Below are 19,326 nucleotides of genomic sequence, written 5' to 3'. Positions count from 1 at the left end.
TAAACAAATTTGTGATGCGTCTTCAAAAGTTTTTTGGTACCAACCCCACGAGGAAAAATCCTCGCTACGGCCCAGTATAGAGCTCCCGCTATAACATTTCTCTTGGTATATTGCTGTAACCGATTCTTTTGTAAATAGAAAGTAGAGAGCCGCGTAAGGCTTGCAGGCTTATTTCATGCCTAACAGCCATCTATGTAATAGTGGCCCAAAGATATCTTGAAAACTAGGGCATATATATGTACACTGGGCAATCTGTAAGAATCACAGGGCAAGGCGAAGAGTTTGGTAAACTCATAAAAGTGGAAACGGATGGGAATATTGAAAAGAAAACCTTTAACACCATCTAGCTTTCGACGAGTTAATTTGGCCCAAAGCTGCAGCATACTGGTCTTTCAGGTAGGCTATTTTAAAAAGGAGGGGAGATAAAGAAAGCAGAATTGTATCCACTGTAGGTATACCAGATTAATGCAGCTAGCCTATTTAACTTGCTAAGATTTTTCCAAACTAACCTAGGCCGACTTTATATAGATTGGATTTCTACTATAAAATTTTGTGAAAATAAAAAAGCTGATGGATTATCACTTAAAGAGAAACGTTTAGCCAATTTAGGGCTCTATTCGTATAGAAGGAACAAAACTGCAACAAAAATCATTCAGTTGTTAAAATAGAAACACAAATAAAAATATGTCAAGGAGGAAAAGGACAAAAGAGGATACCCTGAACAAGCCGGTTCTGGGGGTGGGGGTTTGCCCTAAGTAAACACCCCTTTCTCATCTAAAATTTTGTACAGCTTGTACAAAAGTAACATCAATACATGTAAACAAATCATTGCATATAAAATTTTGTTTTATCGCCCCTCCCCCACCCTCCAAACAAAATCCTGGATACCGTCATGCCCTGATGTGATAAAGGTAAAATGTGGCAAAGGCAAAGGTAAAATCTTGAAGTTAATCGAAAAACAAGATGACCGGTCATCAAGGGCAAGTAATATCATTGTCTGTCATCTGAAACCTATTTGTCTCTACCATTGAATATATCTAAGATCCATGACGGCTCTTTCTACAGTTATCACCTTTTGTCTGTGATCACCGAACTGGAAGTCCCTTGCCTAAAATAGTTTTATACTTGCTGCTCATTTCTAAGAATCTTATCTTGTATTGTTTTCTCCATTGTTATGATGGTCTTCTTTTAATCAGCAATTTTCCTTAAAATGACACCTTTATTTCCCATCAACGGAGGGATTAAGACTTGTTGTTTGCTTCTAAAGAAGAATTGAGTTTAAAATTAGGGACACGATTGATTCCCGTCTATTCTCCCTTGCAAGTAATAGTAACACTTTTTGCCATCGAATAATAATTTATCCTTGTTCTTGTGATGTCGCGATGATAAATGGAATACAATTAAGCTGTATGAAAAAAATTTATATTGTTTTTCATCTCTGATGGGGCTTTTCAGCACTCTTTTTTTCATTAGTTGCTACTAGATAACAAAAGGCAATGATGGATAATTTGGTTCGATCCTTATTCAAAATTAGAAGATGTTACAGTCGTCAGCGAAGCAGTAGCGTTGATTTAGACCGAGTAGCCTGTCATGCATTTGGTGTTCCTTTACTTGTAGAAACTTGGGAAACGGGTCGTTTGGACGCAAAACAAAGTTCTAATGGCTTTTTAAGGGCTTTCCCCTACCACTTCAATGCCTGATCTATCCACAGGCGGCCCTATAGTCCCACGTGATAATAGAATCGACATTTCGAGGTAGCTATTCCGATAAGACGGTTGAAAGGTAAGTGCTTCCGGGGATGATACGCTTCAAATAGACTTAGTAAAACGAGGTTTGCATCGATACATTTGAACCTTATTGAAATTAAATAAAAATAAAACAAACAAGTTTTTTCAACTGAAAGTACATTAGAACTCAGAACTTGAACAACATTAGAACTTAAAACGAACTAAGACTGTTCTGTATGTTGTGTGGGGCTGCCCCTTCCTCAACCCTCGCTCTTTATGTTTCAGTTTTAAAGTTCTTTAAAGATCCTTCAGATTCAAACTCAGCGGCATTTGTGTTTAAGCTGTCTTTCTTAAAGAATTGTCAAACTTCTTTTTTGACAAACAAATTGTCAGAATTGTCAAAAATTCAAACTTAAGCGTAAAGAGTGATGGTTGAGGAAGTGGCAACCCCTCATATACAGAATGATTTCTGTTGGTTTTAAGTTTTAATGTTTATCCTTAATTTTAGTTGGATTTCCTTCCCTTCCGCGTGTGTTTTCTCCTGGAAAATTCCCTTGGAAAGTTTTCTCCCCGAAGAAAATTCTTCCCATGAAACCCCCCAAAATTTCATGGAATTTCGCCCAAAAAATTCCTATATATTTTCCAGCAACAAATACTATATGTAAATAATGGGCAAAATATATAACTTATAGCACTTTCCCCAGGGCTGTGGAGGTCATGTCCATATTTATTTGAATTTTGCCTCTGTTGAATCGAATGGCTATGCCAACATTTTGATCAGATGTCTTTGGGCGTAAAAGGGACGTGGGTCATAAAGAAATATTTAAGGGGAATGGGAAATTCTTGTGAGGGTGTAAAGAGGGAGGCTTAATAGATTGGGATGGAGGAGGAGTGTGCGTAGCTGTGTTGGCTTCAGGTGGCTTGGTGCTGTGGTGAGATGTCAGCAGCAGTAGTAGTAGTAGTTGTAATCTCTTTGGTCACTCAAAAATGGCACTAGAACTTTCGAATTCCGTTTGAATGAGCCCTCTCTCAATCTTTTAGGACTATTGGCGCGATACAGTCTCCTTGGGAAAAGAAATTATACATACATCCGTAATCTTTTTTCTGGCAAAAAAAAATCCCCATTTTGTAGAAAAGAGCATGAAACCTTTACAGAATAGTTCTCTGGTATGCTGAATTTGATGGTGAGGTTTTAATTACGATCGTTTGAGTTTTTGGTTGCGTTTTTCCCCTTTCAAATTTAGTTAAATTTCGCAGACTCGAAGCTTTTGAAGGATAACATTAAACTGAATGATTTATATATAATTGGAATTAGCATAAATGACTAATTCTTTTGATGTATCTATTATTATCGAAATTTCGTTTTTTAAAGGTCTGTTACTTTTTGAATTTCGAACTGTTTGATCATAGCCCTACAGTGATTTTCAATCTGTGTTTTTGAGAGACCTGAAGTCAAGTCTGGACTGTAAAATGGACCGCGCCAAAAATAGGTATCTTTGTGTATTCCAGATATGGTCCTTGAGTCGAAATTAGACTCTTAGATCTTACGTGTGAAAATTCTCGCATCAGAATTCTGTCCTAGATCAGGTGCCCGAATTTTGCATTTTGATCTATATCTATATGCAACTTTTTATTTCGGTACGAAAAGAGATAACATACAGAATAATTCGGTTATATTCGAAAAATCCTTCTTGAGTTTTTTTTTTTCTTCAACCTTAACGCTGACCTTCAAATCCAACAAGGTATTTGACACGTTTTCTAAAAGGGAATTTTTAAGTTGATAGAATATGTTTGAGTGTGACATTTCGTATTATCCTACTAATTACTGTTTTATCACGATAATTATTTAACCGGATATTACCTGACTAATTATTTTTCATTAAGCCGACTTTTTACGGCTTAATGTTTTAAGCCGTTTTTTACGGCTAATGCTTCTTGTTTTTTGCAATTCCTGTAGTATTTTTATCACTAAATTTTTCGCATATAAGATCGACCATAAATTATATAACTTATTAACCGTATATTCGAAAGAGAAAGGAACTGTGACACAAAAAAACAAGCAAACTTTCTAGATCTACTTATTCTTTCTTTTTGTTATTTTGTCCAGGAATTTTGTTTTTTAAACTTGCTATTAGCTAATTCCTAGTTATTACAGTTTTTTTGTTTGGACAATGACAGTAATTTTGACAATAAAGGATATAATGACCGCTCTTGGCATGACAAAGAATTATGTTCTGGCAGAAATATTTGTTTATTGTTGTAAATGTTCCATGGAGATAGTTGGATGTTATAAAGGGAAATCTTACAAGAGCTTAAAATGCAACCTACTCAAAGAGTAGATTGCGAAGAAATCTGGCATAAAAGGAATAATCTATAACATTCTTTACACAAGATAGAAAGAACAGAACACAAATTAATAAGAATAAATTCACAAGCCTGACATATATTTTAAGAAAAAAAGATATTGTTATTTGTTTACTATTTTTCAAATCCAAGACCCGGTTTTCATGATGTAGTTTGAAAGCTAGAAACATACTAAGTTTAATGATAAGCTTTTGCTACTTCTTTCTAGATCAAATTATTCTTTCTTTTTGTCACTTCGTCCAGGAATTTGTTTTTTAAACTTGCTATTATCTAATTCCTAGTTATTACAGTTTTTTTGGTACAATGACAGTAATTTTGACAATAAAGGATATAATGGTCGCTCTTGGCATGACAAAGAATTATGTTCTGACAGAAATATTTTTTATTGTTGTAAATGTTCCATGGAGATTGGTGGATGTTATACAGGAAAATCTTACAAGAGCTTAAAGTGTGAAATTGTAGTTTGGTGTTAAAGCACAGACAGCTATGGCAACATTAAGTAACAAATTTGAACTTTTTCTTTGCACCGCGGTAGGCATAACGAGTTCAATAGACATTTTTATTTTATTTTTTTATATATTCGAAAGGAGGAATCGAATTTTTCTATCACAATGAGACTTTGCTTTGAAATGTTTTATTTTTGTTATTCAAGATAACTTCATGGAATGAATGCGTTAAAATATTTGATCTTCTTTTTTTGTGCAGTTTTATTCTTTGAAGGATTTCACCTTTCAAATTTACACCTTTTCGACTGTTTACTCTCCATTTTGTACTTTTTTTTTGCACCATGTATAGTATTGCGAAGTTGTTTTTCTTAAAAAGAAAAAAAAATCGAAGAAAATTAGAGAGCTGTATCAAACAGTTCGTGGTAACAAACTGTAGTAAGGAGCGACCTGGCTCAATAGTAACCGAAACTCTAAAAAATGGAATTTTGATACCAATAGCTACATCAAAATAATTGCATTTTAATGCTGCTTTTAAATATATAAGTTTCATCAAGATTAGTCCTAACCATCAAAAGTGTCTTTTTTTGTTGTTTTTTTTTCCGCTCAGTGAGTCCGTCATGATTCTATCCTAAACCCCTCTGAGAAAACCCTCAGAAAAACAAAAACAAAAAACTTTTGGTAAAACAAGTGTGTCTCGGGCCTTAAATGTTAAAAAGTGTCGTTCTGACAGGAAATTAAACATTTCAAGCCCTATTATACACCTTTCCTCTCTTCTGACATTTCATGATCAGGCACCCCTGAATTGTATGCTGTTTTCATAATTCCAATTTCTGATGACCCACTTTTGGCCACTTCATAAACAGTGTTATCTACCCTCTATTAAGAACAAAAAGTTCCCCGCGTCTTAATTGAATTGAAGGGCACGAAAGTAAAGGGGCGTGAGTCCAATCAATGAAAGTAAATTGAACAGGGGCAAATATTATTGACTATTGTTCGAACCACTAGATTTAAAAGGTAAGGGTGACTGTTTTGTGGAACAGGTTCGAAAGCAATTTTAACATTAACATAAAGTATAAAAAAAAAAAAAAAAAAAAAAAACAGACATCAACTTAAAGAAGATGTATTTTACGAGAACAAATCTTTCCTAATAAAAGTACAGAGCGATATTAAAGCCTTTAACGAGCAGAAATTAAGTAGCAGTATCAAATAGTTGGGGAGTAAGGAATTGTGCAAGAAAGTAGCCAGCTTGAAAAATTCGCTTATCTTTAAGAAAAAGGCAAAACACCCCAAAAATGGAAGCGAAACTGGTAAAAATTACACTGTCAAAATAGGTATTTTAGAAAACCTTTACGCTGAAGCTACAACCTCCCCCCCCCACCCTATCTAAAAAACGATATTTTGCATTTACTTTTCCAAGAAGAATGGTCATGAATGTGTATTTATTTTCTTTTTTCCACGGATGACCTCATCGAGCCATTAGTCCCAAAAAATTGAGTGAAGGCTTATTCGAACAGAAATTGAAAGCTCTCGTGGCCTTGTTAAGTAGCAAAAAGCACAGCAAGGTGGCTTTTCCTGCCATATGTGGCACAAAATAATTTTGTCCCAAAGAGGGAGGAAAAGTTATAGATTGAAAAGTCTGAGATAGCGAATCGATTCTAAATTAGCGAAAAATTTAACATAAGATAAGATTTATCCATCATGAAATACACATACAATGTTACATTTTACTTTTCCCACAAAGGCTCATTAGCCTGTAAAGAAGGGGTAGACAAACAAGTCACTTACTCAGAGAAGAAAAACCAAATTTTTTTTTAAATAATCACTGAGAGAGAAGAGCAAAAAGAAGAAGAAAAGAAAATATAAACAAAATAAAAACTATAGAAAACAAAACTAAATTGATTGAATGGACTAAATTAATTAAATAGATTAAATAGACTCCAATAAAATAATAGTAAATATATGAATGTGTATTTATTTTCTTTTTTCCACGGATGACCTCATCGAGCCATTAATCCCAAAAAATTGAGTGAAGGCTTATTCGAACAGAAATTGAAAGTTCTCGTGCCCTTGTTAAGTAGCAAAAAGCACAGCAAGGTGGCTTTTCCTGCCATATGTGGCACAAAACAATTTTGTCCCAAAGAGGGAGGAAAAGTTATAGATTGAAAAGTCTGAGATAGCGAATCGATTCTAAATTAGCGAAAAATTTAACATAAGATAAGATTTATTCATCATGAAATACACATACAATGTTACATTTTACTTTTCCCCCAAAGGCTCATTAGCCTGTAAAGAAGGGGTAAGACAAACAAGTCACTTACTCAGAGAAGAAAAACCAAAAAAAAATTAAAATAATCACTGAGAGAGGAGAGCAAAAAGAAGAAGAAAAGAAAATATAAACAAAATAAAAACTATAGAAAACAAAACTAAATTGATTGAATGGACTAAATTAATTAAATAGATTAAATAGACTCCAATAAAATAATAGTAAATATATATATATATATATATATATATATATATATATATATATATATATATATATATATATATATATATATATATATATATAAATAAAATAACTTCTAAGAAACCAAAGAATTTTTAATGTTTTTTTTTTTTTTTTTAACAAACCGAATGAGCGGCACCTTCGAGCTGATTCGGGCAACTTTTTCCATACATTATGACTCGCCATTAAAGGACTAAAATCTGACCAAACAAGGAGTAAAAGGAACCTGGATATAATTTTTTGTATTGCGAAGATTATAATTATTCTGATCAGAGGTAAAAGATGGCGGATCACTGAGGACCAGGAGAGGTCATTATGAAGCTGAGAAAAAGTAAAACATCCACACGAAAGAATATACAGTGACTCCAGATCAAGTAATGGGATAACTCCTGAACGATTTGTTTTCTGAATGAGGTTTCTAGCTTTTTTGCAAACCTTAGAAAGTGGTTTTAACAGTGAAGGCAAGGTTAACATCCACACTATTGGACAGTAAGAAACATAAGATTAGATTAAGCAATGAGAAGAGTTTTTATGGCACTTGGTATTAAACAAGTGAAATATAGCAATCGCAAACTCTGTCGTTCTGTCGGTCTGTCTGTCGGTCCCGGTTTTGCTACTTTAGGCACTTCCAGGTAAGCTAGGACGATGAAATTTGGCAAGCATATCAGGGACCGGACCAGATTAAATTAGAAATAGTCGTTTTCCCGATTTGACCATCTGGGGGGAGTGGGGGACCGGTTAATTCAGAAAAAATAGAAAAAATGAAGTAACCGGTTATTTTGCAACCGGTTAATTCAGAAAAATGAAGTAATGATTTAACTTATGAGTGGGTGATGGGATCTTAATGAAATTTGATGTTTGGAATGATATTGTGTCTCAGAGCTGTTATTTTAAATCCCGACCGGATCTGATGAAATTGGGGGGAGTTGGAGGGGAAAATCTTGTAAAAACACTTGGAGTGGAGGAATCGGGATGAAGCTTGGTGGATAGAATAAACAAATGTCATTGATACGTGATTGACAGAATCGTACTGGATTCGCTCTCTTTGGAGGAGTTGGGGGAGGGGTTCAGTGATTTGGCGAGTTTGGTGCTTCTGGACGTGCTAGGACGATGAAAATTGGTAGGCGTGTCAGGGAGCTGCACAATTTCACTTGATAAAGTCGTTTTCCCAGATTCGACCATCTGGGGGGCTAAAGGGAGAGGAAAAATTAGAAAAAATTAGGTATTTGTAACTTACGAGTGGGTGATCGGATCTTAATGAATTTTGATATTTAGAAGGACATCGTGACTCAGAGCTCTTATTTTAAATCCTGACCGGCATTAAGCCTCTTATTTTCCTTTTTAAACCAATCTATTGATTCACAGAATTTTGTTAGAGCTCATATCATATGATCTCTTGGCTCTTAGCTCTTCTCGCCTCGTCACAAGTGCCTTATGAGCTCTTAGCTCTTGTTTTTTTTTTTTTTTAAATTGATCCAGGAAAAGTATTTTTAAGTTTCCTTAAATACCTAGACTCCTGCATAGCTTTATTTTAATCAAATCAATGTGACATTTGAAAGACAGGTTTTCATCAGCAAGAATGCCCAAAAAACGAACATATCGATCTTTAGATCTTAGAATTATCCCACTTATGCTGCGCTTCCCGGTTTCAGAGACAGTGTTGCCGTGCGGTGGTGCATTGTGTAATTTGGTTGTTTCGGAGTTATACCTCTCCTTATTACAAAAAAAATATTTTATGGGTAACATAAAAGATTACATTCATATGCTTACCGGTATAAATGGTAGAGATGTGAGGAGCACCATGAGTGTCTCCAGGAAACTGCTAAAGAGAGGGCAGGGTACTACCAGGAGCTTATTTTACTGAAAATTAAATGATAATATTTCTCGTTTTCCTTTTTAAATACATTTTTTTAATTTCCTCTAATTTCCTGGTGGCAAAGCTCCCGCAGCTCCCCTGTCATTATCCTTTGGAGACATCCTATAAAAAAATATGTTTAAAGAACTCACCTTGAAAGCGTGGAAGTGATGCCCCTACGATTCATTTTTGATACTTAGACCTCCCTCCCAATAAATGTCCCGAGGGGTGCACTTTTATAGAGATGCTTACCATTCTTAATATCATTTTTATACGAATAATAAACTTGAAAGTAATAAACAGGGTCTCATGAAGGGAGTAGTAGCCTCCCTCACGTTTAAGAGAGCCTTGAATCAAAGAGTTCGCAGCAACAAAGTAAAGTTGGATTGACCATGTCGTTAGAAACCAAATCTTTAAAAATGAATTTTTATTAAATCTAAAGGTGCTCATCACTTTTACCTATGCCATATGAAAAATATGAGTACATGAAAGTTTTACTATTTTAGAAATAGGAATTAAACTCCTCCTCAGAAGGCCGTGGTCTTGGTAGAAATAATGCAATGAAATTAACGTGTGTGAGAACCATAATTCCATTATTGACAGAATATATAGTCCGTAGTCCAAGAATATCAAAAGAGAGTTTATTTTGAATGAGTATTTAAGATATAGTGCCCTTTTCAAATAATAAAAGAAATATCATCATAGTATATTGCCACATTCTACCATTTTGGCAGGAAAATCAGTAATGTTGGCCTAGGCAGGATAAAGATGCTATAAAGCACAAATTCTGAGAACCATTCAAAGGGTATTCATATAGTTTCCCAATCTCAGAGGCCGTACTGGTGAGCAGCATATCATTTGTTCCTAACATAATGAAGTTCGCTGAAAATGAACCGTTATTATAGATTCTAATGCCAATAGATTAACGCATAGCTGCGGGTTGTCTATTAAGTTTCTGGCCAATGAGTTCTCTAATTGGGAGGGGATATCTAAGCCACGAAAAAAGAAGGTATTTTATACCAGTATTCACCACGAGAGGTGCTCCAGGTGATCTGAATGAATATATAGATAATTAGGGAGGTTGAAACGTGCATTATGGGTGCTGAGTGGGGGACAGCTTTCGGGTTATTTGGAGACAGAAGTTCATTTTCTACAGGTATCCTTTAAAGGGAAGCAAGCACACTGAATGGTCTCTCTCTCGAAGTATTTTTCTGCCAAAGTTAAACTTTTATTTAAAGACCTCGATTTAAGGCCAATACGGTTTCAGCCACCTACTTAGTTTTCGGTAAAGCATAAATAACCCAAGCGAATTGTGTTGAGTCGGCTAGTTGGGTTATATTTTTCGGGTTTCCTTTATTGAACGGGCTTTGTTCAGCTGTCTGTGTTAAACTTATTTTGGGGGTTTCCCAGGTTGAAAGAGGCAAATTCGTAACTGTTTTCAATTTTTTCAGTGGTAGAACCCTTCATGCGAATGTCGAAAGAGGAGGGGGGTCCCAAAGTCCCCTCCTTTGTGCAGGTATACTATATATCATGCTCTTTAATATATTCTTTCAATAGCATTTCTGGTTTTAATAAGCCGTTTTTTCCATCAGTTGTTTGCTCAAATACATCATCAACCCCTTAGGTCTCAAAGGGTATCTGCAGGAAATGCAATGGTTAAAACCAGAAATTAAGTGACCTAATTCTCCAATTTATTCAATTGCTGTTTTGTTTGTTTGAGTGAATGATTTTTTTTTTAATTTCTCAGTTGTTTGTTAGTATCCGTCGTTGGCAGTTCAAATTTGTTTGGATTCTTTGCAAATCGCGGATATTGGCGAATAACTCGCCAATAGGTATTTTGATTTTAATTCTTTTATGTTTTGGTCTTTTATTGAATTTTATTTAATTTTTGGTGGTTTTCTTCCATTGTTTTGTTGTACTTTCCGTACTTGTTTTTTGTGTTTATTTTCGTTGATCATATTATTCTGTTTCGCTCTGAAGAAGAGAGGCTGTTGTTTTCTCGAAATATTCGCTTTCTGCGTTTTCTTCAGTATTTTCATTTGGCCTTTAAATACCCAATTTTTTTTGCTCGTTTTCTTTCTTTATATTGTTTGCTTCACAGGAATTTGGAGTCAGGGATTGTTTGTTTCCGATATTCGTTAGCATAAGTTTTCAATTTCAGTTGAGGATCTCACGCATCGAAGAATCTTGCACTTCTGGGATTTATTGTAACACCAAAGATCAAACAGCTAGGTATTACAAGTACTCAACAAGAAGCCATTCTCAGTCTCCTGCTCACGGTTTCCACGGCAATTCTCTAAATCCGTCCCAATCTTGCTGTTGCCAGACTCCTGGCTTTAGTTCACAGGTGAGTGAATTTCAATGAAGGTCAAAATTTTAAATTCATTTTTATGTAAAAAGCCTGGTTTCACAAGGCTATTTAGCGTAATGTTATATTAAAATACAGAAAAACATGAAATGCACGAAATTGCACTATAAAACATCATAGGAATTTTTAAGAAGCAGAAAGGGCATGACCACCTTGATGGTTGGATATTTCTTTCTTTAAAATATGAGACCCGGTTTACGCTTCTCTTCAAAATTTACTCATCTTTATGTTTGATTGGTCTTTAATGTTAGAATCCAAGGGCGTATCCAGGATTTTGTTCGAGGGGGAGTGTTTTGTGGGGGTGAGGGTTACAAAAAGTGCATATAATTCTTTTGTATACATTTTTTTTACGTTTTACGAGTCGAATAGTCTCGGGGGGGGGGGGGGGTTCAAACCTGGTCACCCCCGTCCCCCCATGATACGGCCTTGTTGGAATATCAAACGTTTTCCTTTATAGATTTTTCCTTAGTTTGTCGTTTTGTTCTTTGTGTATTTTATCATCATGACTAAAAAAATGTTTTGGCGTGTTGCCGGTTTTGCGATTTTTTTTCAAATGAAAGAGGTTTGAATTTAAATGAACCTAGCAAACAAAAAAGACGATGCACGTTTGGCTTTTATTTCTAATTTAGAAAACAACCAATCTAACATTGTAACCAAATGTCTAAATAGCCCAAAATTTGGAACAGGAATTAATTTTGGTGGGATGGGGGAAGTGTGGTAGTAGAAAATGTGGTTTTTGTAATAAGGTTATTACAGTATTAAGCCACCTGTGGTCAACACAGCGAAGTTATGTCATTTTGTTATGCTCGTTTTGCTATTTTTACCACAAGTGTCGTCTAAAGCGCCTTGTGACTGACTTGTTTGAACTGTAGATTTAGAGTTGGTCTTAGGCGGTTTCATGTTTCGTATTATCTTTCTGTTGCTTGTCTTCTAACCGCAGATTAATGTGAAATTCTTTTCAAGATTTTTCGCCAGTAATTGTTTTTGCTTTAACTACGTTGTAATTTATAAACGAAGCGTGTTCCTTTGCACATAGCCCACGCTCTGAAATATCTAAATTACGCATTAGAATTAATTTTCGTGTTATTTTTTTTATTTTAAGTAATAGAGTGGCAAATCAGCAACTTCAGTAAAATTAAGAATTTATGGCATGCAAATATGCAAATTCTGGCGTATATATATATATATATATATATATATATATATATATATATATATATATATATATATATATATATATATGTATATATATAAAGAAAAGAGAAATCACCAATGCAACAGCACAAACACATTAAAAAAAAAAGTTGAATGAGGCCTTAACCCTACTCATCCATACAATCACATAGGTCAAACAGCATAGCCATACACGATCAACCATAAAGAATAATCCATGGACAGGCAGTCATGTCGTCAATGAGTATAAGTCGTTATTTACCAAACAATAATAACAGTAAAGACAAATAATTCAGTGGCAACAACCCAACACAAGGGCTCATCAGGAGAATACACTTGCCTATAGGGCTTCGGCACTTATATATATATATATATATATATATATATATATATATATATATATATATATATATATATATATATATATATATATATATATATATATATATATGCGCGATAGTTGGGATTAAGCTTCAGAGTCTGTACGACACAGGGGTCAATCGTAGTTATACGTGTCTAAGCCTACCCGAAAGGCTTCATTATTTCACCCCCTTTATACCACAATAGTATCATTGTTCAACACGAATCAGTCAGACAGAAGGAGTTGCATATATCTGTGAATCGATATGTCGACCATTAACTACGTTAAGGATATACTTGATACCTGTAGATGTATCATGTAGACTTGATAATTACAGTATATTTCAGTTGTGAATGCGCTTGAATTAGATTGAATTTTGACGCTGATAAAAGTGAAGTAAGCTAGTTGATTTTGTCGTAACACGAAAGTTTTGACGCCAACTAGCGCGCTCTTAGGTAATACTACGATTATCTAAAAAGCCATCTCTCACCTAACATGGACTTTGGATTGCTCCCTATCTGGAGTCTGCCTGCAAGGCACTGTTTGTAAATTTTTTTAAGGGCCGGCAAAGCGTGCGGAGTATTTTTCATACACGGTAAACTTCTGTATCACCGCTGAAGACTCAGAGGGCTTTATTATGTCCACCTACCAAAACAAAAGCTCACTGAAACAAACAAAACCCGGAAGAATTAATCCATCACTCAAAATCCAGAAGAATGTAGTGAAAAGAATTTGAAATATGGTCATTTACGTGAAGAAAAAAGAACCGGGAATGTCATCGCTTAGCAATTGGTGAAACGTGAAACGTTTTCCCCGCTCGAATATATCCCTTTGAGAAGGCCTTTTTGCAGGAAAGTAGTTCCTTTGAGATTTTCGTGATGTGATCCAATCTAGCTCGCTTTATCAGGCTATTGTTTATTAGAGTATAGTTCCCTCGTTATGCACCGAGGGGAAAAGAATTGGATTTTGCTCCGCTTTTAACGATATTTTTCGTGAGTTAGGTGATGTTGCTTTCATAAAGGGACTGTTTTAGTGGTTATTTAATGATTTTCAAGTTAGTCAAGAGTTATTTGACCAGTAGCTGGCATAAAGGATTTTAGAGGTAACATTAACCATTAAAAGGGACAAATAATTCTTCCAGAAACACGAGGAAAAATGCAGCTGAACCGATTCTGTTGAGTAAAGGATGGATTATATCACGGGTGTAGGAAATATAAGACAGTCGCTCCTTGCCCATTTTAAGCTATTATTTTTCATTTATTTATATAACCCAATTTTTTGAGGGGATGAGGGCAATAAAAAAAAGTTATTTGTCAATTTGAGGGAGAGATTGGATTTTGGAAATTTCGACAAGTAGGTGTTGCTTAAGTATAAATAATATTGGAAATTTCGTCCGGGTAGGTATGAGGTATCGTAATGATTTTCTTACATAATTAGTTTTAAAGTCTTTTCAGTCTATGTTTTGTTGCTGTATCACCTGTTTTGTGTATGTCACCATGGCCCAGTTGGGCTTTCGTATGAATAAATATATCCATCTATCTATCTATCTATCTAAGAAATGTCCAGTCATAAAAAATTATATTTTCCGGGTACCCTAAGCCCTTTCGTTATGGTTTTTATAAGTGAAAAATATTTGTAAGATAATGAGCTGTCTTAAAAACCTTAGAATGTGAATGGGTGTAGAAGCGCATAACAAGGGCAAAAAGGTTATGATATATCTGTGAAAAACAGTATAAAGGAAAAAGATAGAGAGAATGAAGGAAAAGGCAAGTAGAAAACAAGATAAAAACGGAATATTAGAAGAAAAAGTAAGTATGTTCTTAAAGACTTCAAACTCTACAACTATTTATTATAACAATAATAATGATTATAATAACAATAACGGTGATCAATATTTTTATTATTTTTTTTTTTTACCTGATATTCGTCTGACACTCCTTGCACATGAGCTTGTTGAAGGTTGTTGATAGTGGGGATGGGAGACCAAAAAAGAGGCTGCGAAATAATTACTCATCTTGCTCAGGCATGAAAAGAGGATTTTTTCGGAGAGGGGGTGGTAAGTTTGAAAATAAGAAAAAAAAATATGAATTATGTGAAAATACTGTATAGGAACACGCATTGGAGAACGTTTGGCGGATGCATTGATTAAGGAACTCTTCTACCTTCGTTTCTTGTTGACCTCCGATGTATGCTTTGTAGAAGCCGGGATTTTGGTTGATCTTTAAGAAGTAGTAGAAAATAATAGAAATTACTTTTAAAAATAAAAAGAGGAATAGCTATGCGAAGAAGAACGTTCAAGTTTAGCCTTGTACTTGTACTTGTACGGTGAGAATAATCTAAACCTAACGGAGTAATTTCCTTATTTTGGATAAATTCATTCAAATGTATAGTTTTATGTTCTAATAACATATATTTTAACGTGAATCTGAACCTTAATTTAATTTTAGGCGTGTGAAGCTGTTGTTCACTGGTATGATGAGCCGTCCTATGAAAATCAAGGGGAATATTTTTTGAGAAGAAAATGCTTCAAAAACAATGAAAGGTTTGTTTTTATTAGACCTTGATGACGTTCTGAGTTACAAAATCTAAGGAAATTCCTGAACACGTGACAAGTCATTATCGTCAGAGGTGGTGAAAAAATTTCAACGATGACAATACATTTTCAAGTTCCTCAATAATCATAAAAATATTTTTCTTTTCCCGAAAAAATATCAAATTAATGCCCTACAGTGCGGTGCACTCGTGTGTGGGTTATATACTCAACGATAAACAAATAACACTATTTAGTTAATAATAAATAACATACTTTCTATCAGCGGCAGACTAAATGAATACATGTTATTTCAAATCGTACGAGAGAAAGATGAAAAGGACGGAAAATGTAAAAGAGAGAAAGATGAAAAGGACGGAAAATGTAAAACTGTGAACAGCTTAAACTGTAAACTTCTAAACAATCGATTCATCGGCTTTCCAAAGCCTACAAAATGTCACAACATACAATGTTTGGCACAGTAGAAAAAGTCACCGGGAAACCTCAAGCTTGACTCCCACGCAAACAGTAAATTTTTAAAGCAATTGCTTTTTAATAATAGTATAAACTTTCCCGAATGTTAAGCAGAACCTTTTACTTTGCTGTTGCTACTTATAAATATTAAGCAGAACCTTTTTTTTTGTTATTTACTCCACAGTTTTTCCATTGTATTTTGTGGGTTATAAATAAACAAATATCAATTTATTATTTATAATATTTATTATGTTATATATTGTGTATGATATAATATTTTTATTATATAATACATATTATGTGTTATGTTATATATTTTTCTATTATATTAACTACAAAGCAATATCACACCATAGTCCACTAGCTATTCCTTGCAGTGGATGCTATGATAGGGATCATGGCCGATGGTTGTTTTCTCGAGAATATTGGAAAGGGAACTGGAGAGTTGATAACAAGTTAAAAACAAGAAGTCTTTTTACCGTTTAAAGTTTTAATTCTATTCCTTTGGGAAAACTGAAGCCAAACAAAGACGCAAAAAATTTCATTACATGACTCTTTTTGCCGGTTTTCATTAAGCTTTAGAGTTTTACGATGTCATGATTCTAAAATCTTTTGTGTGTTTTCACAGAAAATGTTTTTGCAGCAAAATTTGTTGTAGTTTCTTTGTAAATTGTTGCGGCTGAAATATATATATATATATATATATATATATATATATATATATATGCTTATTCCTACATGATTTGATAACGATCAGGAATTAAATAACGAAAACCAGTTAATTTTTCACGGGGAGGGGAGGTACATTTCCTGACATGATTTGATAAACAATCAGGAATTAAATAACAACCAGTTTTTTCAACTGAAAGTAAGCACCAACTTTAAAACTTAAAACAAACTGAAATTGTTCCGTGTATGAGGGGGGGGGGGCTCCCCGACTTCAACCGATGGTCTACGCTTAGATTTTACTATTTAGCTCCAATCCTTCAAGAATGACTCCTGAAACACAGAACCGTTTAATAATAATGAGAAGCTTTTTGAAAGCACTAAAAAACTTTAGCGTACGAGCGAGGCTTAAGGAAGGAGCCTCTAGCCTCTTATGTGGAATAATTTACGTTTGTTTTAATGGTGATCCTTATTTTCAGTTGAAAACTCTTGCTTTTTTTTAATATCAAATCAAGAAATATTTGAAAAAAGAAGTTTAATATATTTTTCGGATTTTTATTGTCAAACCTTTACCATGTACAAGTAACGACTGAATGGAATATTTACCGGACAAAACAAACTACTGCAAAACTTTTAATTTTAGAAAAATATGTGGAGCAAAGAAAAAAAAAATAAAAAAAATAATAAAGTCGCAATAATTACTGAAATAATCATTGTTAAAACAGCCAACTGCTGATATTTTTCAATAGCCAACTATCAAAAATTTTACATGTAAGATCAAATTTATCCATATATCAATTTTTCATTTCAGTTTACCATAATATTTTCAACACGAAACTTCAGGCTGTAGTCCTGGGTATGGCCCTATATATTTTTTAATATATTTATTTATTTGAGCACCCCCTACCTATATGCCACCGTTCAAAATTTGTAATCCAGCGTGCCAGCTCATTCTCAAAAGCGGGTACATCGAATCAAACAGTTCGTGGTAACGAACTGTAGTAAGGAGCGACCCGGCTCAATAGTAGCCGAAACTCTAAAAAATAGAATTTTGATACCAATAGTTACATAAAAAGAATCGCATTTTAAATATATAAGTTTCATCCAGATTAGTCTTACCCATCAAAAGTTACAAGCCTGAGGAAATTTGCCTCATTTAAGAAAATAGGGGGAAACACCCCCTAAAAGTCGTGTACGATCTTAACGAAAATCTCAGCGTCAGATTCAGCGTATCAGAGAACCTTGTAGAAGTTTCAAGCCCCTATCTACAAATATGTGGAATTTCGCATTTTTGGCCAGAAGACAAATCACGGATGCGTGTTTATTTATTTTTTTTTTTTTTTCAGGGATGGTCGTATCGACTCAGTGGTCCTAGAATGTCGCAAAAAGGCCCATTCTAACGGAAATTAAAAGTTCTAGTGCCCTTTTTAAGTGACCGAAAAAACTGGAGGGCACCTAGGCCCCCTCCCACGCTCATTTTTTCCCCAAAGTCACCGGATCAAAATTCTGAGATAGCCATTTTATTCACCATAGTTGAAAAACCTAATAACTATGTCTTTGGGGACGACTTACTCCCCTGCAGTCGCCGTTGAAAGGGCTGCAAGTTACAAACTTTGACCTGTGTTTACATATAGTAATGGTTATTGGGAAGTGTACAGACATTTTCAGGGGGATTCGTTTGGTTTGTGGGGGGGGGGGAAGAATTGAGGGGGGGGGGGGGTTACGTGGGCGGATCTTTCCATGGGGGAAGAGACTTTCAATGAAGGGGGGGCAGGATTTTCTAGTATTATTTAAAAAAAAACAATTAAAAAATAAATATGAAAAGTTTTTTTTACTGAAAGTGAGAAGCAGCATTAAAACTGAAAACGAACAGAAATTATTACGCATATGAGGGGTTTACCTCCTCGTTATATCTCGCTCTTTACGCTAAAGTATTTTTAGTAATTTCAACTATTTATTCTATGGCCTTTGTGGCTCAGGGGTCATTCTTAAGGAATTTAGACAAAATTTAAGCTTTAATGTAAAGAGCGAGGTATCGACGAGGGGTGAGCCCCCTCATATACGCAATAAAAACATACGAATATCGAAGTTCGCTACGTAATTTAATTCGTAAGTTACGTATATTTTTTACATATGAAAACTTTCGTAAAAAATTATTAGTTATAGTTGTCTTTTTAAGTAATCAAAAAACTGGAGGGCAACTAGGCCTCCTCCCTCGCTCCTTTTTTCTCAAAATCTCCCGATTAAAATTATGAAAAAACCATTTAGCCAAAAAAATTAATATGCAAATTTCGTTTTAATTATTTATGTGCGGAGAGCCAAGATCAAAACATGCATTAATTCAAAAACGTCCAGAAATCAAACAAAAAAAAACTAGTTTTTTTTAAATGAAAGTAAGGAGCGACATTAAAACTTAAAACGAACACAAATTACTCCGTATATAAAAGGGGCTTTTCCTCCTCAACGCCCCGCTCTTTACGCTAAAGTTTTTTACTGTTTTAAAATGTAGAGTTAAGAGAAAGAGTCAAACTTTAGCGTAAAGAGTGGGGCGTTGAGGAGGAAAAGCGCTTTCACATACGGAGTAATTTCTTTTCGTTTTAAGTTTTAATGTCGCTCCTTACTTTCATTTAAAAAAACTTGTTTTTTTTGTTTGATTAAGTCCAGAGGCGCCATTTGGACCAAATCTTGGGATGGGCCTGAACCCCATCTTGCCCCCCCCTCCGAATCACTTCGTGTCGCTTAATCATCTAGGAAATGGGCATTTAACAGAACTCGATAATTTTATTATGTATCTAACCTACTTTCAAAGTTTACAATGATTAATAGCAAATAGCGTAATTACCCCAAGGGTCGTCA

At 34.5% G+C, this 19,326-nt stretch overlaps 1 protein-coding gene across 1 annotated transcript in view; it reads left to right on the top strand.

Annotated features, from left to right (window-relative positions):
- Positions 1-19,326, top strand: part of LOC136037956 (uncharacterized) — a 247,985-nt gene that overhangs the window by 152,282 nt on the left and 76,377 nt on the right. The window contains exons 8-9 of the mRNA XM_065720843.1: positions 11,060-11,245; positions 15,248-15,342. Coding sequence (XP_065576915.1) covers positions 11,060-11,245; positions 15,248-15,342 — 281 coding nt within the window. The remainder of the gene's footprint in view (positions 1-11,059; positions 11,246-15,247; positions 15,343-19,326) is intronic.

The sequence above is a fragment of the Artemia franciscana genome, chromosome 2, assembly GCF_032884065.1.
Source record: "Artemia franciscana chromosome 2, ASM3288406v1, whole genome shotgun sequence".
NCBI classification, from domain to species: Eukaryota; Metazoa; Arthropoda; class Branchiopoda; order Anostraca; family Artemiidae; genus Artemia; species Artemia franciscana.
The sequence above is the reverse complement of the archived record's forward strand: the minus strand, read 5'-3'. Positions and strand labels throughout refer to the sequence as shown.